General features: G+C 46.9%; 1 protein-coding gene and 1 long non-coding RNA gene across 2 annotated transcripts; both read right to left on the bottom strand.

Moving 5' to 3' along the window:
• Nucleotides 1-3305: 3305 nt before the first annotated feature.
• JUND (JunD proto-oncogene, AP-1 transcription factor subunit) lies at nucleotides 3306-6063 on the bottom strand. Its single transcript, XM_072601654.1, has one exon. The coding sequence runs from the start codon at nucleotides 5538-5540 to the stop codon at nucleotides 4341-4343; it is 1200 nt and encodes a 399-aa protein (XP_072457755.1). The 5' UTR covers nucleotides 5541-6063; the 3' UTR covers nucleotides 3306-4340.
• Nucleotides 6064-11368: 5305 nt separating this feature from the next.
• Nucleotides 11369-25962, bottom strand: LOC140499787 (uncharacterized). The gene is made up of 3 exons (XR_011965540.1): nucleotides 22070-25962; nucleotides 16213-16360; nucleotides 11369-13914 (listed from the first exon to the last, which is right to left on the bottom strand). It is a non-coding gene; the product is annotated as an uncharacterized lncRNA (long non-coding RNA).
• Nucleotides 25963-26572: the final 610 nt, after the last annotated feature.

The raw sequence follows: 26572 nt of genomic DNA, 5'->3' as shown, positions 1-26572 counted from the left end.
AACTCTACTGAATTCTTGAAGGATCACAGATTTATAGCTGGAAGGAACCTTAGACACTAAGTCCAACCCCCTCTTTTTACAGGTGAGGAAACTAAGGCAGAGAGAATTAAATGACTTACCCAGCATCGCACAGTTAGTAAATGTGTGTAAGGGGATTGAAATGCACATCTTCTATCTAGTACTGGACCTAGTAGCCTCGGCTACATGGAAGGTTGTTGTTTTACCAGTAACGGACATCTTAGGATGAATTTTTAGCCTGATCTGAATGTGAGAAAAGACAGAGATGTGTTTGGAGTCATCTTGAACCAGCTAAACCCATTGTTACATCTTTAGCATTAGCATTTATACATTCCAAATGAGAAAGCCCTATATATAAATCAAGGCTTGATTTATTCTTTCGTTGATTGTCTAGACATAAGAGATGGAGAAAATGTGAATGATGCAGATTAAGTTTAAGAGTGGCCATGCATACATCTCCTCCCTCTTCCCTACTCCCACCCCCCACCCCAAGCCAGCACATCACTGGAAAAGCCCAAGATGACATTGTAGGACTTAGCCAGTAGAGAAGGGACTGGGGGTGAGGGAAGGGGAGCCTTTCCTGTAACCTTGAAATCATCCAGTCAAGGATGATAATGAAGAAAGAATCATAGCTTACATCTTTTCACATTCAGAGTCATTCAAGGTTTACAAAGCATTTCCCATGCACCATCTCGCTGGACTCTCACAACAATCCTGAGGCAGATACTATTATTATACCCATTTTGCAGATGAGAAATCTGAGGCAGGCTTAAGTAACTTATCCAGGCTCATACAGCTAGTAAATTCCTAGGGTCAGAATAGACTGACCATTCTTTCTGGCCCCAAGTCCCAGTTTTCTATCCACTACCATGTATCCTTCCTGCAGTCTGTCTTCAGTGACCTCTATGATGGCTCCAAGTCTCCAGCTGGCATCTGCCCAGCTCATTCTCTTCCCAACAGAATGTACTAATCAGACTAGAGAGACTGAGGCAGCCTAGTTTAGTAAAAAAAAAAAAGATATAGGAGTAAGAGTCAGCAGAACTGGGGTCGAGTCTTGGCTCCACTACTATGAAACTCTCCCAGCTCCTAGCTATGTAACCCAAGGCAGAATCCTTCCAAATGGGACAGTGTGACTAGGTTCAGTACTAACTCATTTCTGTTTTTGTATCATCAGAGCCAGGCACATAGGAGAAGCTTGATAAATGTTTGCTGACTGAAATGACATAGCAGAGAGTTCTGGACTCGAGTGAGGAACACCTGAATTCCAAGCCTGCCTCTGACATTTATTATATGACACTGGGCCATTCATTTAACTTCTCTCATCTTCCATTCTCTCATCACAAAATTGGGAGTAAAAATGACACCTACTTCACAGGGCTGGGATAATCAAATGAGATAATGTCAAGGGTATTGCAGATCTTAAAAAGCTGTATAAATGTTAGCCAGTGTTATTGTCATTCTAGACTGTAAAGTAAACTAGGACAGGGGCCAGATGGTACCCATTTCTAAATTGCCTTCAGTGTGTTCCAGCACACAATAGATGTGAGCATTCAGTGTTTGCTGAATGAATAAACAAACTTGTGAGTATTGCTGAATGAAAACTTCATATTTTTAGGGAGTTAGATTTAGCATTGACCAAACCAGTCACTCCCTAGGGATCTGGGCCCCTGGACAGTAAAGACAAGAAAGTTTGCAGTCCTGGCTTCCATTCCTGACTGCCACACTTCATAGCTCTGTGACCCTGGGCAGCTCCACTCAATCTCTCTGAAACATTTTCCTAATAAGAAAAAGGAGACTTATCTTTCCACTGTCTATCCATCTCTCATGGCAGATGCACATGTCATAAGAGCGCCTTGTACACCTTGTCCTAATGGTCCTTCCAAGCTGTGAATGGTTTTCCCCTTTCCTTCTGCCTCTTGGAAGCTCTGACTTTTTTCAAGTGCCATCTTCTCCATGAAGTCTTTCTTCCAGCTTTGAGAGTTCTCTGTCCCCAAAACGACCTAGTATTCACTTTGTAAAAATTCCATATATTCTTTATATTTGTGTACATATACACACAATGTGCTGAATATTTCCTATATATGCAGCATTTATATAGCGCCTACTATGTGCCAAGCATTGTGTTAAGCGAAACAACCTTACAACTTGATTGCACTGGTGTCCACAGAAGATTAACAAGTTTAAAAAAAATCTCTAAAACCCAGAGGAAAATTTTCCTTGGAGAGCTAATGTGCAGAATGAAGTGTTGATGGATCCAATCTGGAGACCTTATCTATGCTATGAGGCCCTACCTATGCTAATGAGAGCAAAATTCCCCGAAGTCTGGTCTATACTTCATAACTTACAGGGTTGGTGTGAAGGAATATTTTCTTCAATGAGTTGTTAGGCTAAGTCTCAACTCTGTGACCCTGGACAGATTCCTTTCTCTGGTCCTCAGTTCCCCCATACTTAAATGAGAGGTCTTAATTAGATAAGATTTCTTCCACATTTAAATCCTTTGCTCTTTTCCAAGGCTGTGAGGTCCTCTCACTTGAAGCCCAAGTGAGATACACATGTAAGCTATTATCATCCGGGGCAGCTAGTTGGGGGGGGGCGGGGTTGGAGATGATCTCTATTAGGTGACAGCAGAACACAATTTGATGGCTAAGTCACCATAGCTATGCGTTGGTGGACTTTCGCTTTCTATCTAAAACCTCTGTTCAGGAACACGAGTCTACAGCCTTTGAGAAAGGAAGAAATCCGACTCTGCAACCCACCCCCAACCCGGAGTTACATGGCCCCCCCAGGAAACCCACACTCCAGGAGGGCTGGACGTCCTGGCCCCAAGTTTCCGGGTTCTAAAATTGCGTCCAGGGCTCTGCCAATCAGCAAGCTGCCTGCCAGGGGCCCCGCAGGCCGGCCGGCATGCCTGGGCCTCTGTTCCCCACCCCACCCCCCACCATAGGGGCTGTGGATGGGGGTGGTCCACTAAGAGCCGCAGCCCCCGGTGCTTTACGTCAGTGGGGTGTACTTTCCCCACCCTGCCTGCAGCCAGATGTCCCAGCTCCAGTAGTGTTCTCCCTCCAGGGGTCCTCTGAACAAATTCTGAGTTTTAAGAACCCCGGCGCTCCAACTTCCCGGGGAGAACCAGAATTGGTCCAGCACCAGCCTGACCCCTCCGAGTCGCAGGGCCGGAGGAAGGATGGAAGAAGGGAATGGGCTGCGGCCCTAGGACCAGAGGGGAGGGGAAACAGTGGGGAGGGGCTCCAGGTCCCTCCCCCAAAAGAAGAAGCAGGCGGAGCCTGAGCTCGTGGTAACAATACTTTACTGAACAGAAGGTCAGAGTACAGTATTACATACTGGAATGTGGAGTAATAGCAAAAGGGGGGAGGGGGATGGATGGGGTGGGGGCTTCTTCTTAAAAAAAAAACCAACCCACCCCCCACGTTGTTCCCAGTATAAACATAAATAGGGCAATTCGAACACTTCAAACAAAAAAAATAGCTTGAAATTCTGTAAGTGTCACATTTACACTTTGTACAAAGGGGGCGGGAGACTCAGGTTTGTGCAAACCGGACAACACGATAGGGGTGAGGGAGAGGGGGCGTAGAAAAAGGGACGGACGGACAGACTAGACGGTAGCGGCCCAAGCAACTCACGGGGCTTGTAAACAGGGGGCGGGGAGCCCCCCAGCAGCGACAGCCCGGGGACAAGGGATCGGTCTTCAGCGCTCAGACCTCCGGGGCTGGGAGCTCGTCTCACCCTGGTACACGCCACGGTCCCTCTCAGCTAGAGCCCCCAACCCTAAGCCCAGACTCCCTAAGTTTGCCCCCCACCCTATCCCGTTTCCTTGAAAGGTCCAGTAGCGCCGCCCGGAGTCCACTGCAGTCCGCCCGGGGACCACTCTGGATCGGGCGAGTCGAGAGCCTGAAGCGCTGGGGGTCGGAGCAGCTGGAGCCCGGGACTGCGTACGCACGGGCTGCTCGAAGCCTGGGGCCTCCGGAAAGGCGTGAGCCCTAAGGATTAGTTCTTGCCCCGAGCCAGGCGCCCGGGGTCAGTCGAAGGGTCCTGGCCCCAGGAAGTAAGAAGATGGTCAAAAAAGAGGGGTCGGCCGGGCCAGGCATGCGCCCTACGGAGCAGTCCCACGGGAGACGCCGGAGCTCTGTCCGAGAGTCTGGTCCCGGCCCCCGAGGTTTAGGGGGAGAAAAGCAGCTGGAGCATGCGCCCTGATGGAAAAGCAGTCCCGAGCCGGGCTCTCGAACTCCGCCAGTCAATGAGTGGGTGGCCCCGGGACCCCCGTCCCGCACCCTGGGCCTCGGGGAAGCTTAGGCTGTCGGCCCCCCTCAGTACGCGGGCACCTGGTGCTGGGGCAGGAGCTGGCAGCCGCTGTTGACGTGACTGAGCACCTTCTGCTTGAGCTGCGCCACCTGTTCGCGTAGAAGGTTGGCCGTGGACGCCAGCTCTGTGTTCTGGCTCTTGAGGCTCTTCACCTTCTCCTCGAGCCGCGAGATCCGCTCCAGCTTCCGCTTGCGGCACTTGGAGGCTGCGATGCGGTTCCGCAGCCGCTTGCGCTCGGCCTTGATGCGCTCCTGGGTGTCCATGTCGATGGGTGACAGCGGCGGACTCTCGCCGAAGCTGGGCACATCGGGCACGATCTGCGGCTCGTCCTTGAGCGCCTGCAACCGGGGGTGCGGCTGGGGAGGGCCGGGGCCGGGCCCGGGTCCCAGGCCGGCAGGGGGTGGCGGGTAAGGCACCGTCTCCGTGCTGTAGTTGACCGTGGTGCCGCCCAGCGCGCTAGCCGAGCCCGTGTAGCTGCTCAGGTTGGCGTAGACGGGCGGTTCGGGCTGCGCCAGGGACGCGGCGGCCGCGGGCCCCGCGCTCAGCTCCACGCCCGCCCCGCCTGGCGTGGGCGCACAGCCGCCCGCTGCCCCCGTCGGCCCTCCGGCCCCGGCCGGCCCCGCGCCGCCCCCGCCGCCGCCGCCGCCAGCGCCGCTCAGCTGGTTCTGTTTGTGCAGGTCCTCCAGGGCCTTGACGAAGCCCTCGGCGAACTCCTGCTCCTCGCTGGCCGCCACCTTGGGGTACAGGAACTGGCTGCTGGTGGGGGTCGTGGTCACCAGCCCGTTGGACTGGATGATCAGGCGCTCCAGCTCCGGGGACGCCAGCTTCAGCAGGCCCAGGTCCGGCGACGTGAGCAGTCCCTCCGTGGCCGCCGACGCTCCGGCCCCGCCGCCTGCTCCGCCGCCCGCTCCGCCGCTGCCGCCGCCGCCGTCCCCGCGCAGGTGGTGGGCGCCGTGGGGCGGCGGCGGCGGGGCGGCCTTCAGGGTGGCCACCACCTGATCGCTGAGGTTCAGGGTGAGGCCGTCCTTCTTCATCATGCTGCCGCCGCCGCCGCCGGCGAAGGGAGACGCGGCCGGGGGAAAGAGGCGGCCGGAGGAGGCGAAGCCGCCGCCGCCGCCGCCGCCGCCACCGCCGCCGCTAGTGCTGGTGCTGCTGCCGCCGCTCAAGCTGCTTAACACATCATCATGGTAGAAGGGTGTTTCCATTCTCCACCTCCTCCCCCGCAGCGGCCCCGGGGAGGAGGGAGAGGAGGGGGGTAAGGGGCGGGCCGGGAGGGGAGGAGGGACGGCCCCGGGGGGGAGGGACGGGGGCGGAGGAAGCGAGGAGGGAGGGGGAGCGGGCGGGGGAGGGGGCTGGGGGAGGACTCGCTCGATCGGCTCCCCCAGCCCGGGACACGCTCCCTCCGAGCGGCTGCGCTCTAGTTGTAGTAACCCCTCCCCGAAATTGGACTGGCTGCTTGGTGGGGGTAGCTGCGGACGACCCTCCCCACGGTACGCGCGCGTGCGCGCGCGGGGACCTTATCTTTATCCTCGTCCCCGCCTACGCCTACCCCCCACCTTCTCGGGTGTCTGGGTTCGGGAGGCCGTTGCCCGCGCAGTCCCCAGCTCCGGCATCTTATACCCTCGGCCAGCTCCGATGAGCTCACTTCACCCGCTCCCCATTGGATGCAGATGACGTCTCCCTCAGGCCCCCCCCTCATTTACATAGGGGGCAGGGCAGCCGGCCACCCCCAACCCCCCTCGCGGCCTCCCTCTCCAACCTCTCCGACCCACCCCCATCCTCCACCCCCCCCCCCCCCCAGCTCCGGTTGTCCCGGTGACGCTCTGTAAACTGCACAACAGCGCGCGGCCTTGTGGGTTGATGTCATGGGGGCGGGGCCCCCCGGGGAGGGAGGGAGGAAAAGAAGGGGGTACGGTCACGTGGTATTTTCTGGAGCCGAGCTGGCCTCGGCACCGGAGCACGTCAGGCCCTATTTATAGGCACAAAGGGAGTTGCTCTGAGCTGGACCCTAGAGCCCCTCCTCGGGCTGGCTCTGGGACCGCCCCCACCACCACCCACTGAACGTCACCCTTGGGGCACCCCACCCGCAGTGGCGTGATGTCCCTTGGCAGCTCCCAAGTCTATCCTGGACCAGCCACGTCTGGGCACTCCCCCTCCCCCATACACGCACACACAATATACACACCTTCCTGGGCTCCCATCCAGCCTTCCCCAAGGCTGAGCCCCTTTTTGGCCCCAGCACCGGGAGCATTACACCCCCTCCTCATCATCTCTGGGGCAGGAGACTGTGGGGTGGCACCGGGGCCTCTATCCCTCAGTGTCTTAGCTTAGAAGTTCTAAGCCTTGGTCCAGACCCTAAAAGAGTCCTTGAACTTCAAAAGAATTAGATTTTTATTTTCATTAATCTCTGACTGAACTGTAGCATTTCCTTCCATTAAGAAAATGGGCGACAAACATTATTCTGAGAAAAGGTCCACAGAACAGAACAACGTGCTGAGGCACTCAGCCAGCTCTATAACAAAGTTCTATAATCAAAGCTCGTGACAAAAAAAGTCAAGGATCCCTGGCCTATCTGGACGGGCACCCCCTCCCCAAGCTACTTTGTTTTGGAGGGGAGAACCCCCTCAGAGTCCAGCTGTTAGGTCTGCCCCCAGCTCTCTGGACTGACAGGATAAAACAGCGTCACCATCGTGGCAGCCCTTATTATTATCATCATCATTATTATAGTTGCAGCCAGTGGGAGGTGAGAGGAGCCACCCCACACCCAGAGGGAAAAAGGAAGGCAGTGTTTGGGGTACTGGGAGAGTGGCTTTAACCCTTGGCCCAAGGGGCCTCCTCCGCTTAGCTTATACCAGGCAGGGGAACTGAAACCATAGAAACTAGCCCTGTGGGAGGTAGGGAGCTAAGAGGGGCCCTTGGGCTAGCCAGGTGGAGCCCAGGGCCTGGCATAGAAAGCAGACACTGCCCAGCCTCCCACTGCCACAACATCAAAGAGCTGGTTGCTCTGGGTAAGTCAGGTCTCCCTGATAGGGGCTCAGGGGCAGAGAGGTTGGCTGCTATCAATAGAGGTGGGGCTGGGAGAGGGGGTACCAACAGAGATGTCTCCATAGAGGGGCTGCTGGCTTCTTCGCCTGGCTCCATAGGGCCTCAGCCCCCACTCCACCCCCTGTCTTGGCCCCAGCCCCAGCCCTGAGGGCCAAGCCCATCTGGATCCTGGCAGCTGGCACCGGGCTAGGACACTGTGAACTCAAGGGGGTGGGGAGCTGATGTCCTTCTCTCCCCCCACTACATGGGGCTTAGTCTGCCAGCCCTCCCCACCCTCTGGTGGTGAAGGAGAAAGGCCTGGAAATTTCCCTGCTCTGGGGGAGGTGAGGGAGGCTTCTAGGGGAAAGTGGAGGTGGGGAGCCCTTTAGACTCTAAAGTGTTAACTTAAAGAGCAGAAATAAAATACTCTTGGGGAACTTGGAAAGCTCTTTCCTCTCCAGTTTCAAAAGCACCACTCTAAACACACACTCCCACGTCCACACTGTCACCCACACACTCACTCAGATCGAATCAAATCCACACATACAGTCACACCCATAGGCAAGTTTATGAGTGGAGGAGGAGCATTGAGGGGGTAGAGGGGCTTTTGTAGGAGGGAACCCCATAGATGGGTGAAGATAGATAAGATAGGAGCCCCTGGATAGCAAAAGGAGAAGTAATTTGGGGTGGTAGTGAGAGCAGTGAGGTTGAAGTCAGAAGACCTGAATTTTAATCCCAGCTCAGACACAGCCAGTTCTATAACCTTGGGCAAGTTATTTTGCCTTTCTGGGTCTCAGTTTCCTCATCTGTAAACTGAGAAGGGCAGACAAGACAGGTCCTTTCCAGCACTAAATCCTATGACCCTATAAATGGGGCTGGGGTAGGGGGGCAGAGACAGATGGTCCAGGGGAGTGGGAGCTGAGGACAGAAGAGAGAGGATGAAATGGAGAGGTCAGGATTTGGCATTTGGAGAGTAAGAGATTCTAGGGGTACGGGTGGGGTGGGGGAGGTCCAGGAGCCTGCCATCTGCAGGAGTTGGGGGTGGGGTGGGGGCAAGGAATGAGAAAGGAGGGACTGAGAAGCCAAATTAGGGACTTGTAGAGGTGAGAGCTGGAGTGAAGAGGCAGAGATCTGAAGAGTCTGATGACAGATCGGTGGGGCTGGGCTCTGCCTGCATTTTCTTCCCCTCATGGCCCCTCAGCCCCATCTTCACTTTCTGAGGGACCATTAGGAGGCCTCTGAGAAGACCCCAATTTCTGAAGCAGGACCTTGGTCCTGAGGGAGGATCTTGAAGCTTCCAGGTTAATTTCAGAGAAAAAAGGAATGAAATATAAGGATAGAAATGTCCAAGGTTTGGGGTTCAGAAAACCTGGGTTTGTCTCCCATCTCAAACACTAACCATCAGCGTGACCTTGGGCCAGTTCCTTCCCCACTCTTGGTCTCAGTTTTCACATGTCTGAAATGAGAGGGCTGGACTAGACCTCCGGTCCCTCCTATCTCTAAATCTGATGATCACAGGCTGACCCCAAGGGGCAACCTGAAGCCCTGGGAGCTACATCAGGCAGTGGAGTTCAGACCCCACCCTTTCCTCTTCCTCTTCCATCACCTACCCCTTCTCCCCTGCCAACTGAGGCTTGAATGATCAGACCAGACAGGGAGGGGTTAAGGCTTCACAGTTAGAGGCTCAATTTAGAAATGAGGTTTAACTAGTTTGGGAATAAACCTCAGGAGGGTGGGTGGTTTTCCCCCTCTGGACTCCTAGGAGCAGAGGGCCTCTGTGGGTGTTTTGGGGTATGATTAGGTATTGGCTCTGGCAGTGTTTGCGGTTGTATGCCTGTGTCTGTGAGTTTTTGTATCTGGGTACATCTCTGTGGATAGCTGTCATCTTTGGTTATGTCCATACTTTTTTTGTGTATACCTGTACATGTGAGTATGTCTGTATGTGTTTGGCCTTGGGTGATTGTCTTACAGTTTCTTAGAGTTAGAAGGGACCTTAGAAGTTGTAAAGCCCAACCCCCTCCATTTTACAAATGAGGAAACTGAGGTCAGGTGACTTACCTAAGATGACTCAGGTAGAAAGTGATAGGGGCTTGCAGCTTGGAGTATTAGAAAAACTGAAGGAAGTTCAGTCAGAAAGTACCTGAGATCAAATCCTACCTCCTGCCTACAATTAACTGGGTGACTACTGCTAAATCACGTGCTCTCAGGCCTTTGGTCTCCTTACCTGTAAAAGGGCAATGTGTTGTTCAGTTGTTTTTTCAGCCATGTGACCCCTATTTGGGGTTTTCTTGGTAAAGATAGAGGCATGGTTTGCCATTTTCTTCTCCAGTTCATTTTATAGATGAAGAAATAGAAGCAAAAAGGGGCAAGTGACTTGCCCAGGGTCACACAGCTAGTAAGTGTCTGATGTCAGATTTGAACTGAGGTTCTCCTGACTGCAGGGTTAGTGTTCTATCCACTGTGCCACCTACCTGCCCGAAACAGCAGTAGTGATACCTAGAATACTCACCCACTCAACAGGGTTTTTGTATACATTAAATGATATAATGCGGAACGTGTTTTATAAGCCTTAAAAGTGGGAGCGGAAAGCATATGAAATGTGGAGTCAGAACTGGTTCGCACCCTATGTGACCTAAGCAAAACACTTCACCTCAGTCTCCTCATCCATAAAATGGGAAAGGTTGGACTTGCAGTTCCAAGGTTATGATTGTACATCTTCCACAAATGTGAGCCGTGATTGTTGTTGTTAACACCTATGTCTGCCTCAGTTTAGGGATGTATGTGGGGTAGAGGTCTGGTGGTTTGGGTGGGTTGTGTCTGTGTTCGATTATGTGTGTCTGGCTGGGGTTCTGTCTGTGTGTCTGTCACAGTGTCTTTTCTCCATCGGGGAAGGATGCATGGAGGGCCTGGGGAGAAGGAGAATCCATAGCAGCTCAGAGTTCATAAGAATTTCACCAACCACGAAGCCAGGGAATCCTACAAGCTGGTTCCTGCCCAGACCAGCGATGTTTATGTTCTGAACTAACCTGCAGATCAACTCTTCCCCTGAGCTGTTGGCCCCAGGCCCAGGCCAGCCCAGAGGGTTCTGGGCCCAGAGCCAGACCAAGGTCTCTTATGGAGATACCCAGCCCCCACTCTCCAGCCTTTCCCCTTCTTGCTCCTTCACTTGTCCCCACATACAAGGAATGGAGAGTTACAGACTGTCAGCTGGAAGGGGCCTTATGCATCACTCCCCTTCTCAACCTTCATGCCCAGACACCTGGGCCTTCTCTATGTTCCTAGCACACACCACTCCATCTCCCCCCGTTCTATTGGAAGGCTGTTCCAGTTGTTTGGGATGTATTTCTGTCTCTAGTTTCCTTCACAGTCCAAAAGCCATCATCTGCATGAAGTATTTCCTGATCTCAGCTGCTAGTGTTCCCTCCCCCCCCAAAAAATTACCTGTATTTATTTTGCATATACGAATGTAATAGCAGGACTGGCCATAGAGTTCAAATACGAAAGGATTTGTACTCTCTTCCTCAGGACTTTTGCTGAGAGTTGCCAGGGATAGGAGGGTCAGCCACAAGCTGTGTGATGTATGGTTATGTATGTGTTAGATTAGGTTATAGATGACCTTATGAGCTCCAAAACATAGTAAGAACCATCAGAGGTTCCCCCAGCTACCAGGATCAGTAGCAGAAACTGTCCAGAACCAATACCTGAGTTGGAAGAGGAGCCAGCCCTGACCCAAGCTGCTTGACCCTACCCAGCACTTGATTGATCCATCAACTGAAATGCCATGTTCTGAAAAGAACTAGCCCCACTGAGAAAGGGAGTAACCCTCCCCATCACTGATTCCTCACCCTGAATTGAACTTGCTGGGGACTCTGCCAAGTGAGAAAAGGATTCCCAGCACCACTATCTCTTCGATATGAGAACTAGGCTCCCCAAGTACTCTGATTCCCTGAGGGACAATTCATTTTGGGACTCTAGGCTAAGGGGACCTCCCTAGCAGCGATGGGGTTGGGTGAGAAATTTTAAAAGATACCTAGAATACAAATGTGGATCAGGTATAGAACAAGCAGATTTATTTCCACATGTAGAAAACGGAGCTACAATGTATCGAGCACAATGGTTGACTACAAGTGAGAAGCTAATATTCCAGCCTCATTGGGACGTTCACAGTGGAGCTACTCATTCTCTGTGTCTAGCCTTCTCGGCACTGGATGGGCTCTTTCAGTGACTTTCTTCTGTCTTTGTGATTAGGAGACTTGCCCTCTTGGCAGGTCTGCCACTACTTCTGCTACTGCCAATGTTGTTGATATAAGTGACTCAGTAACCGTTTGTACCTGGCTATTCATCTAGGCAGGGGTGAGAGGTGAGGAAGACACCTATTCACAATCTCGCAAGACCCTATACCAAAAAAGACAAAAGGCAGCATCATCCCAGACACAGGCTTGCCTACCAGGCTGGGGGAGGCAGGGAAGAGAGGAGGAAAAGAGCATCTCTTCCCCTGGCTCCGATGATATTCTTACACCCCCCTTCCCTGACCACCCAGAGAATGTTCTTATACCTGAAAGTCACCAAGGAAGAAAAGTCTTCAGGGCAGGTTTTAGTATATTCATGGAGCTTAGCCAATTAAGTTATCTAGTGCCTACTATGTGCCAGGTACTATGTTAAGTGCTTTTTACAAATATTTTCTCATTGGGTCCTCACAACAACCTTGGGAGAAAGGTATTGTCACCCCCATCTCACAGGTGAGGGAAAATGAGGCAAACAGAAGATAAATGACTTGCTCAAGCCATATACACCTAATAAGTGTCTGAGACTGGATTTGAACTCAGGCTTTCATAGTTCCAGATCCAGTGTTCTATCCACTGTGCCACCTAGTTGTCTGGGTCACTATTACTAAATCACCAGGAGAGAATCAAGATATCTATACCTGCTCTGAAGGGAGGGATTGAGGAGGAGGGTCCTTCTATCATGCATTCCCAAGGGGGTACTACATGTAAAATGGAGGAAATAAAAGTCAACATTTATTAAGGTCCTACTTTGGGACAGGCACTAGCTAAGTTTTAGAGCAACAAAGACAAAAATGAAACCATGCCTGCCCTCAAGGGGCTTATATTCTGTAAGAGGAGAAGGCATGTGCAAAATCTATTAATATAGTAGAAAATATGTGGAAAATAAAACACTAAGGGGGGGTATTCCCAGTTTCATAGTTGTCACAGAGAAAGCCCTGAGTCTTACAGATAACTGTCATTCATATTTTCTCATCCAAACTACCCTTAATTTACAGACATCAAAACAAGTCCCAAGAGGGACTTGTCCAATGTCCCACATCAGGTGGCAGAGATGGGAAAAGAAGCTTGCTCTCTTTGTGTCTCACCCTTAGACGCCTGATTCTCCACACTGAGCCATGATACATTCTTTCCCTCAGGGCAAATGGAAAATAGTTCTTTGAAGAACCAGGAGACTCCACCATTCCCCTCACCTCCAAATCCAGAAGGGGCCCTGCCCTCTAAGATTGAAATTCTACTATGTTCTCAGACCACCTATCATCTGTCACTGGTGTCCTAGGTCTGAACGTTTTCCATTTCTCTCCTATGTTCAATATTCTGGAGGCTATCACAGCTCTAATATTCTGTTCTCTACTCTCCAATCTCTTGTAGCTCTGATGTATATTTTATGTTCCTTTGGCTTGTCCACCTCTCACCTTTTCTGGGCTGTGTTCTCAGGGCCCTTGGAGTTTGACATTCAATGTACTAGGTTCCATGCTCCTTAATTCAGTTTTTGTCTTAGTACAGTTTTTGTCCTTCTATCCCCAGCACCTGTCACAAAGGTTGCCTTAACAAATATTTGTTTAATGATTAATTGATTTCCAGCCCTAAGAGTCTATATTTTGTGTTCTGTGTTCTCAGGGCTCTCTTACTTCTGACCTGCTATGCCCTAAGATCCCCCTCAACTCTTCCATTCTGTTGTAAGCTCTGACATCCTGTGTCCTAAGAGCCCTCCCAGTCCTTGACATCCTGGGTTCTAAGAGCTCTCCCAGCTCTGACATTGTACCTTCTTAGGGCCCTCTCAGCTCTGATATCCTAGGTTCTAAGGGACCTCTCAGCTCTGACATCCTGTGTTCTAAGGACCCTCCCAGCTCTGACATTGTGTGTTCTTAAGGCCCTCTCACCTCTGACACTCTAAGGCATTCTATCTGCCTCTGGGTCCCTGTAGTTGCTGACCTGGGCAGAGATTTTGCCCAGAGAATTCCTCAGGTTTGGTGGGAATGCATCTTTCTTGCTTCCACTGATCTGGTGTGGAATACCTGTTGCAAAGTGTAGGGAGGGCAGAAGGGAGCTGCGTGTATGTTGGGGAACTTTCATCCCTAAGAAAGGGAGACCAGGAATCCCCACATCTCCTCCAGACCTGTCCATGGGGCAGCAATCTCGGTGAAATTAACCTCATTCAGTCCGGGTAACTGCAATCTGATCCCAGGCTCAACTCAGGCGATCTGCTTCCCGCTCTTCTCAGTAGGGAGGCAGGAATGCCTCATCAGCTATGTTTCTACAAAGCCAGATCCTGGAAGCAGGATATACAGGGGGTGAGACGGGGTCAGACGTTCCTGGCTAAACCCCTAAGCGTTCAAGAGCCCCCTCTTCCCTCTTCCTAAGGTTGTTCTGGGGGGATAGGGAGAGAAGATGGAAAGGGGAGGGGGAGGGCTAATGTGACTGGTGATTCTAGTAAAAATAATGGATTCTTCTCAATGAATGGGAGAGAGGCTGGAGGAAAGGAGGGAATTTGGAGCTCAAAATTAATATTAAAATAAATTAAAATAAATGAAATGCTAAAAGAATAATAGTAATGGTTCCTATTTCTATAGCACTATAACATTTACAAAGCTTTCCCCACAAAAACTTTATGAGGTCAGCAGTACAGGTATATCACCCCCATTTTACAGATGAGGAAACTGAGGCTTATAAAAGAAGAAGTTACAGCAGAGACAAGATTCCAATCCAGGCCTTTGGGCCATAAGACAAGGGCTTGAATATCCTCAGACTTCCTATAGGACTTGTTATGAACCATTCTAACACACTTGTTATTGTGTGTTATAATATTATATATTACAGTTATCTGTTTGTGTCTTTCCCCCAAGTAGACTATTAGTTCCGTAAAAGCAGGGATGTATCTAAATATCTCTTTTGCACCTGATCTGCACTAGGTAGGCCCTAGATAAGTATTTATTGAACAAGAATTTATTAAATTATTAAGTGTTATGAATAAGTATATATTGAACATGAGTTGAACCCAGATCTTCTGACTTCTGATAATAATAATAATAAATAAAGCATTTATACAGTGCTTTAAGGTTTGCAAAGTACTTTACAAATACGACCTCACTTGACCTTTACAGCAATCCTGGGAGGTAGGTGTAATTATTACATCCATTTTACAGATGAGGGAACTGAGACACAGAGAAGTTAAGTGACTTGCCTGTGGTCACACAGTGTATGAGGCCAAATTTGAACTCAGGTCTTCTGAATTCCAAATCCAGTTCTCTATCCGTTGTGCCACCTAGCTGCCGAAATTCTGACTCTAAATCCTGCTCTATTACATCTTTCTGCCTGCTAATAATCACAGTAATATTCATAATTATGCCTTATGTTTCTTAACTACCTCTTTTTCACACTAAGATTCCTTTTATGACATGGCATGATGATCAGTTATGGAACACCACAGTTTCCAAAGAATCCCTACCTGGGGAGACCCAAAGGAGAATGAAAAGATTCCAAGGGGGAAGAAGAAAGTAGAAGCCCCTGAAGATGGGTACCTCCACTTAGGTTGACTCACTGATCCTCCTCCTGAGGGCACACTCCAAAGCAACCAAAGACAAAAGGGAAAGTCCTATAGCTACAAAAACGTTTTATTATTGCACTTTTTGTAATAAAAGAGAACAGGAAACAGAGAGGACCCTTTGATGGAAGGATGGCCAAACAAATAGAGATATGGTAAAATAATGGGGTATTGTCAAGCTAGAAGGAATAATGAAAGTGAGGACTTCAGAGAAATTTTAGAGGATTAGTCTGAACTGATGCAAAGGGTGTTAAGCAAAAACCAGGCAATCAAGTTACATAAGGACCACAATCATGCAAGGAAAGGAGCATGGGAAGATAGCAGACTTTGAATCAATAGAGTGACCAATTGGAGTCACCAATTGTCCCTGAAGGTGTCCCTGAAGGATAACACCTGAAGGTGAAGAAGGCCTCTGTCTTCTCAGTAGATAGATAGTAGACCATGGCTATGAAATGAAGCCCATGTTGCTAAACACAGTCAAATGTGTTGACCTGCTTTACTTAGCTGTACTTAACTATACAAAGGAAGGTTTTTTGGGGATGGAAGGGATGGCAAGGAGCAATCACTGGGAAGTGACAGTGACATGAAATGTGCCTTTTTTTTAAACAAAGTAAAGAGAGATGAACATGGTATAGGACAAAAAAGCACTGAGTTTGGAGCCTCACAAAATGGAGATCAAATCTCAGCTTAAGCTACCTGCCCAGCAGCTAGGTGGGGTATTTGATAAAGTGTTGGACTTGGAGTCAGAAAGTCCTGAGCTCAAATCCAGCCTCAGACAGTTACTAGCTGTATGATCCTGGGTAAGGGACTTAATCTGTCTGCCTCAGTTTCCTCATCTGTAAGATGGGGATAATAGCACCTACTTCCAAGAGTTGTTGTGATGATCACTTGAGATAATGTTTGTAAAGGGCTTAGCACAGTGCCTGATACATCATAGGCACTATATAAATGTTAGTTATTGCTACTAATACTATCACTACTGCTACTACTACAACAATATTTATTCATTGGCTAACTATTACTCACTTCTGGTGATCTCCAGGGCACAAAACATAGTGTCAGCAGGAATGAAATCTTGGACAAGAAGATGATGTCCTTTGGATACTGCTGGTGTTTTACACATGATGACTTCCAAGGGTTTCAGCAGAAAAAGTCAGATTTGGATAGTGATCAACTGGTTTAAATGATAATGGATTTAAAAGATAAAAGATTAGGAATTTCTGAACCATTATTAAAAATATAGTAATAATAGGCTCATGGCTAGTGATGGGGTGTTTACTGTCCTAGAGTTAGTAACAACATATTTACCCAGAGTTTCACAAATATAATCAAAAAAGTTGAGGTTAGAAAGGAGAACATAAGTAGAGCCCATGTGTTCCCCCACATATATAGTTGGGGTTGTTGCATTTGTGTTCAACTCTTCATGACCTCATTTGGCAAAGGTACTGGAGTGGTTTTCCATTTCCTTCACCAGCTCATTTTACAGATGGGGAAACTGAGGCAAATGGGCATGTGACTTGCCAGGGGTCATACAGCCAGTAAGAGTCTGAGGCCAGATTTGAACTCAACAAAGATGAATCTTCTTCAGACTCAGCACTCTGTATACTGTACCACCTAGCTGTATAGATGGATAAATGGATAGATGGATAGATAGATAGATAGATAGATGGATGGATGGATGGATGGATGGATGGATGGATGGATGGATGGATAGATAGATAGATAGATAGATAGATAGATAGATAGATAGATAGATAGATAGATAGATAGATAGATAGATAGATAGATAGATAGGTAGGTAGGTAGGTAGGTAGGTAGGTAGGTAGGTAGATAGATAGATAGATAGATAGATAGATAGATAGATAGATAGATAGATAGATAGATAGATAGATAGATAGATAGATAGGATGGATAGATGGCTGACTGGATAGACGATAGATGAGAAGATACATTTATATATATAGTTATAGATGTGTGTATGTATGTATATATATATATATATATACTATATATGGATTACACTAGCTATATTTTTATGTGCATATATATACATGTTTATGTGTGTATATATCACACTAGTTCTCATATATCATAACTACAACAAAAGAAGAACACAAGTATAACCACTTGGAAATTCAGAGAATTCAAAAATCAGGAAAGGAAACTATGACAAAACCCTTGGCTTCAGTTACCTCTCTATAAATGCACAAAATATGGAGTTGCCTTGATTGGGATCATTGAGATTTGGTGGGATGAGATCCATAAATGTGAACAGTGGTGAAAGATGGAAAAGTATCATATATCAGAAAATTAAGATAATTCTCACTTTAGAGAAAATCTAGGAAATGGAGGGAATAAGCATGGTAGAGAAGATTTGGATGAAGATAACTGGAGATAGAAAGAGAAGCAACATTGTCCTCAGAATATACCACAGACCACCAGGACAGAAGGAGGGAATAGATGAGGAGAACAATGAAATAAGCTCTGGATTTGGAATTAGAGGGTCTGGGTTCAAATCCAGCCAAAGCCCTCACTAACTCTGACCTTGGGCCAATCTTCATCTCTAAAATGAGAGACTTGGAGGACCTTCCTGGGTCAAAATCTAGAAACTTATATGGATCACCAAACTAGTATAGAATGATGAGGATCTTGAATTATGTAGACATCTGCTAAAAGGCTTGTAGGAAGTACAGTAACTACTGCTCAGGACTCGCGAAGACTTGAATACAAATTTTGCCTCAGACACTTATTAGCCGTGTGACCCTGGGCAAGTCAGTTATCCTCCATCTTAGTTTCCTTATTTATAAAATGGAGATAATAGCAGTACCTACCTCAAAGAGTTATTGTGAAGATAAAATGAGATAATCTTTGTAAAATGCTTTGTAAACCTGAAAATACTATATAAGTGCCAGTTATTATTATTATTAAAAATGTATAGGTCAGACAAAGCTAGAAGGGATAATTTACAGATAGTATGTCAAAATCAACATTGATTGAATCAACATTGATGGGCTCAAGAATTGGTGAATTTTAATAGAGATAAATGCAAAATCTTTGACTTGTTTTTTTTAAAAAAATCAGTTCATAAGCATACACTAAGGAAGACTTAATAGTTGGAACCAGGCCCCAAAAGTCACCAAACTGTATACCTTTTGACCTAATGATAGCACGCCTAAGTTTATAATGCAGAGGAGCCAAGATGGTGGAGTAGAAAGATGCACATACTCTAGCTCTTCCCCCACAGCCCATAAAATATCTGTAAAAAATGACTCTAAACAAATTCTAAAGCAGCAGAAGCCACAAAATGATATAGCGAAAGAGATTTCCAGCCCCAGGTAACCTGGAAGGCCAACAGGAAAGGTCTACTGCACAGAGCTGATCAAAGTGCAGCCTGGCATGGGCCGAGGCATGGTGCAGCAGGAATAGGACCCAGAACGGGCCTTGGGGGTGGAATCCCCAGCAGCAGTGAAGGTTCTCAGATTCCTCAAACCACAATTGCCAAAGACAGCTTCAAAGGTCAGTGAGAAAGCTTTTTAAACTGGGTGACAAGGGAATAGGGTCCTTCCCTAACCCAGGCCCCAGGCGGCTACAGCAGTGAAGGAGGAGGAGACAGCAACAGCAGCAATGGCAACAACAGCAGTGTCCATTTTTTGAGCCCTCTGCCTAAAGACCCTGGGGGGAATTGAGCCACTGATCTGAGTCTCAGTCCTGAGTGGAGCTGGTGAAGGCTCTGGAAAGGGAATTCTACTCACAGATCCTGGGCAGAAAAGCTTTCATAGCTCCCCAAATAGTGTGCAGGCCAGGCAAGGAGTAAGCTCCTCTCTCTTCATTGTGCCACTTTGGAGGAACGGAGAACTTACAGGTCCCCAGAGTATACCCCCCTCTTGACAAAGGACTCAAAAGTCAAGTAACTGACTAGGAAAATGCCCCAAAAAAGGGGAAAAAATAAGACTAAAGAAGGTTACTTTCTTGGTGAATAGCTATTTCCTTCTATCCTTTCAGATGAGGAAGAACAAGGCTTTCCATCAGAGGCCTCCAAGATATATGTGCAATGGTCTCAGGCCATGGAAGAGCTCAAAAAGGATTTTGAAAATGAAGTAAGAGAGGTGGAGGGAAAATTGGGAAGAGAAATGAGAGCAATGCAAGAAAATCATGAAAAGCCAGTCAACCGTTTGCTGAAGGAGACCCGAGAAAATGCTGAAGAAAATAACACCTTTAAATATAGGCTAACTCAAATTGGCAAAAGAGGTCCAAAAAACCAATAAGGTGAAGAGTGCTTTAAAAAGCAGAATTAGCCAAATGGGAAAGGAGGTTCAAAAGCTCACTGAAGAAAATAATTTTTTTAAAAATCAGAATGAAGCACATGGAAGCAAATGACTTTATGAGAAACCAAGAAATTACAAGACAAAACCAAAAGAATAAAAAATAGAAGATAATGTGAAATATCTCATTGGAAAAACAATTGACCTGGAAAACAGATCCAGGAGAGGCAATTTAAAAATTATAGGACTACTTGAAAGCCATAATCAAAGAAAGAGCCTAGACATCAGAGGGCAAAATAAATATTGAAAGAATCCACCAATCACCTCCTGGAAGAGATCTGAAAAGAGAAACTCCTAGGAATATTGTAGCCAAATGCCAGAGTTCCCAGGTGAAGGAGAAAATATTGCAAGCAGCTAGAAAGAAACAATTCTAGTATTGTGGAAATAAAATCAGGATAACACAGGATCTGGCAGGTTCTACATTAAGGGGTCAAAGGACTTGGAATAGGATATTCCAGAAGTCAAAGGAACTAGGACTAAAACCAAGAATCACCTATCCAGAAAAACTGAGTATAATACTTCAGGGGAAAAAATGGTCATTCAATGATATAGAGGACTTTAAAGCATTCTCGATGAAAAGACCAGAACTGAAGAGAAAATTTGACCTTCAAACACAAGAATCAAGAGAAGCCTGAAAAGGTAAACAGGAAAGAGAAATCATAAAGTTCTTTCTAAAGTTGAACTGTTTACATGCCTATAGGGAAAGATAATATTTGTAACTCTTGAGGCTTTTCTCAGTATTTGGGTAGTGGGAGGGATTATACACACACACATACACATACACACACACACATATAGACAGAGAGCACAGGGTGAGTTGAATAAGAAGGGATGATATCTAAAAAAATAAAATTAAGGGGTGAGAGAGGAATATATTGGGAGGAGAAAGAGAGAAATGGAATGGGGCAAATTATCTCTCATAAAAGAGGCAAGAAAAAGTTTTTTCAATGGAGGAGAAAAGAGTAGAGATGAGAGGGGAAAAGTGAAGCTTACTCTCATCACATTTGGCTTAAGGAGAGAATAACATGCTCACTCAATTTGGTATAGAAATCTAGCTTACACTACAGGAAAGTAGGGGAGAAGGGGACAAGTGGGGTGGGGGAATGATAGAAGGGAGGGCAAATAGGAGGAGGGAGTAATTAGAAGTAAATACTTTTGAGGAAGGACAAGTTCAAAAGAGAGAATAGAATAAATGGGAGTCAGGATAGGATAGAGGAAAATATAGTTAGTCTTACACAACATGACTATTATGGAAGTCATTTGCAAAACTACACAGATATGGCCTATATTGAATTGCTTGCCTTCTTGGGGAGATGGGTGGGGAGGGAGGAAGGAAGAGAAGTTGGAATTCAAAGTTTTAGGGAATGAGTGTTGAGAATTATTTTTGCATACAACTGGGAAATAAGAAATACAGGTAATGGAGTATAGAAATTTATCTTGCCCTACAAGACAAGAGAGAAGATGGGGATAAGGGAAGGGAGGTATGTTAGAAGGGAGGGCAGATTGGAGGAAGGGGTAATCAGAATGCACAGAATTTTGGGGTGGGGGAAGGGAGAGATTGGGAGAAAATTTGGAACTCAAAATTTTGCGAAAATGAATGTTGAAAATTGGAAGTAAATAAATAAGCAATTTTTAAAAATTAAAAAAAATAAGTTTATAATGTAGAGATCAAATAAAAAAGAAAAATGTTCATGTGTAAAAAGCATTTATAGCAGCTTTTTGCATAGTAGCCAAAAAAACCCTGGAAACTAAAGGGGTACCCACCTATAGAGGAATGACTAACAAACTGTAATATATAAATATAATGGAATATGATTGCTCCATAAAAAAATGACAAAATGTTTTGGAGCAGAGGAAGCTGGAGGAGGACATCTATAAATGAATGCAGGGTGAAGGGAGAGCTAGGAGAATGGTCTGTATAAAGACAACAACATTATAGGGAAAAATAACTTTGAAGGATTTGAGATCTCAGATCAATGAAGCGATAAACGGGGAGGTCAGAAGGCAAAAGGTGAAACACCCCGCCTACCTCCTCCAGAGAGAGGAGGGACCTAAAGGCAGAATGGAGCATACATTTTTGGATGTTGCCAACATGCACATTTGTTTTGCTGGATTATGCATATTTGTTTTGAGAATTTTCTTTTTTCTTTTATTATTCTTCACATGGGGGGCAATGGAAGGGAGAGATAACAAATGTTGTAAGAATAAATATATTTAAAAAAGAGAAGAAGGTCTCTAGTCCACTGGGCAGGTCCTCTGTGGAGATCTACCAAAAGAAAAGAATGGGACATGGGGCAATAACGTGAGAAGACATTCAGGAGTTGGGGAAATGTATGTGTGAAGGGCACCACCGGGGCCTAGTAGGTATCAGGTAGTATTGGGGTAATAAAGAAAGCACTTTGTTAAGTACTTGCTACACTCCAGGCACTGTGCTAAAAACTGGAGATACAAATAGAAATTAAAAAAAAAAGATAGTCCCTTCCCCCAGGGAGCTTATATTCTAATAATTACAACCCAGAAAGGGAGGTGAGAAGACCAATAAGTCAGAGGTAAAAACCTACCTAGTCCAGGGAGTCAGGGGCTGAGCCAGGATAGCTGAAGCATGGTTGTCGTGAGGGCTTCTTCAGATGAAGGTAAGGAACTCACCAATCAAAAGAGGAGGAGTAGGAGGCTGATGGGCTAGAGGTATTTCCATTATGAGAAGGCCACTGGGACAGAGGTGGAAAAGCAGTCTAGGGCATTAGAAGCTGAGCTGATTAGAAGTGTTAAAGGACTGGGGATATGAAGAAAAATGCAGACCAGTTCTTGACCTCAAGGATCTGCCATTCCATTGTGAAAACACCCTCATTGAGGAAACCTGTTGACACTATGCTAAGATCATCCATTGCATCCCAGGCCACCTCCAGTCATCCTGACTTTTGTCCTGCCACTGCACTTCCAATGACTCTGGAATAGAGAGTAAAGCTGATGACTCTGGGCAATTCTACCCCTTTTAATTCACTTGAAAATCAAGATATCACCTCATAATGTCATTGGTCCTCTTCAAAACTGAAGGACAAACACCACCTCTATGGTAGTCCGCAATTTACAAAGCACATTCTTAATTATTTCCTCCCACCCTAGAACATCTCTCTGCCATGCTGGTCCTCTTCTCTTGTTGATGAGTTCTTTTGCAATTTTCCATTTGAGCCCTGGCTCTAGCTGGCCATGTTTCATTTCTTTCCTGGCTGTGCTTCTGACTGTCTTCATTACCATATTCCCTGTGGGTACTCTATGTACTGCCCATTGGCTTCTCTTTACATGCTGTGTTGCCCCATTAGAATGTAAGTTTCTCGAGGACACAGACTGTCTTTCTGCCTATATTAATATTCCCAAAACTTAGCACCATAATAAATACTTGCTTGTTTTCGTTTCTTTCCGTGTGACGCAGGCACAACAGGGTTATTATCCCCAGGAGAATCCCAAATCCCACAGAAAAGAAATGATTTCTTCATAGTCATACAACTAAGAAAAGGTCTAGCTGGGACTAGATCCTAGTTCTCCCAATTTACTCTCAGCCTATTGATTGTTTCTACCGTTGCAGTGAGTTAGGTCAAACTCTTCTGAACTTCAAGGGCTGAAGAGTGCCTTTTGTTCAGTTTATGATAGGTAGTTGGATGGATGGCCTATAGAGCTTGTCCATCAGTGTGTAATTCTTGGACCAACACTGCAAGTGGACCCAGGTCAGGACTTGAGCAATAGGAGAGCAGACTTCGAGAAATTTCAAAGGTTTCTTAATGACCTTAAGTCTCCCTAAAACATAAACCTATTAATTAATACCTATATTACACTGGTGGTGGTGTTGTCTAAGTATGGGACATGGGATACCAGTCTTCAAAGACCTAGAAAGAGTAAGACTCAGGAGGCAACATAAAGGCACAAGGAGGGTGTAAATAGGCTACAACATATTACAAAGAGGGAAAGATAAGGGAAGAGTGTTGTGAAGGATGGTATCAAAGACATGCAAGATCGATAAAGAAATGTGCCACTCATGTGTCAGAGCAAAAGAGAACCATTGGACAGCCTGTAGACGTCACTAATATCTTCTTTCTTGCAAGAGAAATTGAGAGGATCTTAGCACATGCAGTGGACTAGACTTATAGGTTGAAAGAAGTATCACAGGATGGGCAGGGGTAGACGGATTGAAAGCTGCATTGTTGGAGGAAATAACCACTTTGATAAGATCAGAGACCCTCGATGGAGCATTTAAGTAGGGGCTACTAGAGCTGAGAAAAGCCAGGAAGGCCAAGGTCTCAAATCTGGGCAGGAAAAGAGGGAGCCTCGCTGGAGTCATGGGGAGTATTTGAGTGAGCTGTGTGGGATGGGCTGATGGGGAGTGCTATGGCTTGGATGCATTCTTGAGAATCAGGTTACTCAAGAAAGGTCAGCTTTTCCCAGGCTGCCTCCTTCCAGACTTTTCCCTCTCTGACCAGGGGCCCTCCTTGAAGACCAGACTTCCTACCACTTCCACCTGGCCAGCAGGTGCTCCTTGAGACCCCTCTGTTAAGCACCCTGGGGGATGAAGGAGAGGGAGAAATCTCTACCCACTGTCCCCCACTGTCCTCGGGGAGCTTACACTCCAGATATGGAGATGAGACAGTGGAGTGATGAAACCTGCGTTTGTCATCAAAACAGAGAATTTAAAAATTGGGAGGTACCTAAAGGTACCTGATCAAGGAATCTCCATTTCAATATACCTGATAAATGATCAGCCCTCTTCTTTGTGAAGGCCTCCAATGAGGCAGAACCTCATATGTCCTTAGACAGTCCATTCCATTTTGGGACAGCACTCTATGCTAGAAAGTTGGCTTGGGAGGATGTATGGGAGTGGGTGGGTTTACATTTAAAAAATTGTCTTTGCTTCCTCAACCCCTTTATACTGTGTCTGCCCTTAGAGTTTAGTACTATACCCACAAGATAACCTTTTAAGTACTTAAAATGACTTTAATGTCAGCCTTCAATCTTTCCTAGGTTAAACATCCCTAGTTCCTTCATCTGAGCCACCTAGGACATGAATTCAAGGCCTTTCCACATTCTGGTTGCCTTCCTCCAGACACTCTCCAGTTTATCAATGTTCTTCTTAACGTGTGACTCCCATCACTGAACCAAGAACTCCAGAGGGGGTCTGGCCAAGCAGGATGCTTTCTGTGATCCTCTCAATGAAGGGCTGAGATTGATTTTTTTGGCTGCCAAACCATGGTCTTACTGATTTTCATGGAATTGGTGGGTACCTAAAAACACCTAGTCATGCTTCTACAATTGGTTTCAGTGTGACCTTGGGCAAGTCACTTAACTTAGGAGGTAGCATGGGATGGGGAAAACAGCATATAGCAGCCAAGTTTAGCGTATCCCACCTTCCCACCCACTCCAACACACACACACAGACACACACACACACACACAGACACACACACACACACTACAGCTACATCTAATGACAATAATAATGTATCTGTGATGCTTTACAGCTTTGATTTTCTACCTTTCCCTCCCATCTCCATCATTCTCTGGTCTAAGGATTTCTCCTAGCTCTGACAACAAATTAGATAGTATTTGTAAGGCACTTTGCTCTACAGCATGCAATATAAATGTTATTACCAGGATTCTGTTTTCTAATGCCCCTCCAAGTTCCTTCTCCTGTCCCCCAGCTCTGACATTCTTTGATTCTTTGATCTGGACCTCAGTCTTATCATCTGAAAAATGGTGATACCTGCTACTGGACCTCATTCACCGGGCTCAGATAAACAGAGAGGATAGAATACTGTCCTGTAAATTGTAAAATACCATGCATACATTTGTTATTATCATGAGATAATATCTGTGATGTGTGGGTAGGGGTAGGGGTGTGTGTGTGTGTGTGTGTGTGTGTGTGTGTGTGTGTGTTTGTGTGTGTGTGTGTGTGTGTGTGTGTGTGTAACATAAAAACCTGGCTGCTTTATGACCCCAGCAAAATCTCAACTTCCTCAGTTTCTGAAAAAGATCCTTTAAAACTAGAGCTTGGGGGTGTAGGAAGGTGAAGGGGTGGGCTGGATCAGAATCAGACTTATTTGTGAGGGACTGAATCTTCTAACAAGGAAGAATGATATGTGGGGAGGGAAAGAGCCCAGCCCTTGGAGATACTGCCTCCCAGGGCTCCCAGGTACTGGCTAGTCCTTGGGCAGGGGCTTGCTGGCAGGGTCTGCTTCCCCAGGGCCATCCCCCTTCCTATCCCATCATCTGCCCAGGCAAAATGATCCTGAAGTCTGTGTGTAGGAGGATCCAAGAGGAGAGTCCACAGAGCATCCTAAGTCATGGGAGAGGGGAGGTACAGCTGCTCCGAGGTTCCACCTCCCATTCTCCCTTCTTACTACCTTCCCTTTGCTTTCTCTTTCACACCTCCTCCCCCACCTCCCTCCCTCCTTTTCCTATCTCCTCCTTCTCCCCCCCTTCCCCCTTCTTTCTCCTCCTCCTCCCCCTCCTCTTCCTCCATCCCCTCCTTCCCCCTTCCTCTTCTCCCACCAGATCCAGGGGAGGGAAGGGGCCCACTGCTAGGGCTTAGTTTAACCCCTTCTAGGCTGAGCACTGACACAGCAGGAGGGTTTTCAGGAAGCTAATGGAAAAGGGCTAAAGTCAGTGAATGAAGCTACAGCCAGGATGTGTTTCCTGAGCTCTGCTCCAATCTGGGGCATGAGGGAAAGGTACACCTGGATCCCATAATATCCCAGGGCTAGTCCATCCCAGGCAGTCAGATCCCATTTTCCCTCCCTGACCAAAGAAAAGATACCCATCAAGTCCTATTTAAGGGACATCTCACTCAAATAGGAGTGGGGAGAAGAGAGAGGAGAGTAGTGATATAATGTTTACAATAATAATATGGAAAATGCTCCCATTTCTAAAGAGCTTTGAAGTTTGCAAAATGCTGCCTTTCCCACAGCCCTATGAGGTGCTTTATATGCCTGTCATCAGTCTCTTTTACAAAGGCAGAGATTGAGACTTTCTGGAGAAAAGATGAGGAAGTACCTCCCTCTTTTTGCTAGAGAGGGGGG

This window comes from Notamacropus eugenii, chromosome 4 (assembly GCF_028372415.1).
Source record: "Notamacropus eugenii isolate mMacEug1 chromosome 4, mMacEug1.pri_v2, whole genome shotgun sequence".
In the NCBI taxonomy this organism is placed as follows: domain Eukaryota; kingdom Metazoa; phylum Chordata; class Mammalia; order Diprotodontia; family Macropodidae; genus Notamacropus; species Notamacropus eugenii.
Note: the sequence above shows the minus strand (reverse complement) of the source record. Positions and strands in the feature narration are given on the sequence as shown.

Excerpts from the sequence above, each read along its gene's own strand:
- JUND (XM_072601654.1), bottom strand. The coding sequence starts at position 5,540 with ATGGAAACACCCTTCTACCATGATGATGTGTTAAGCAGCTTGAGCGGC.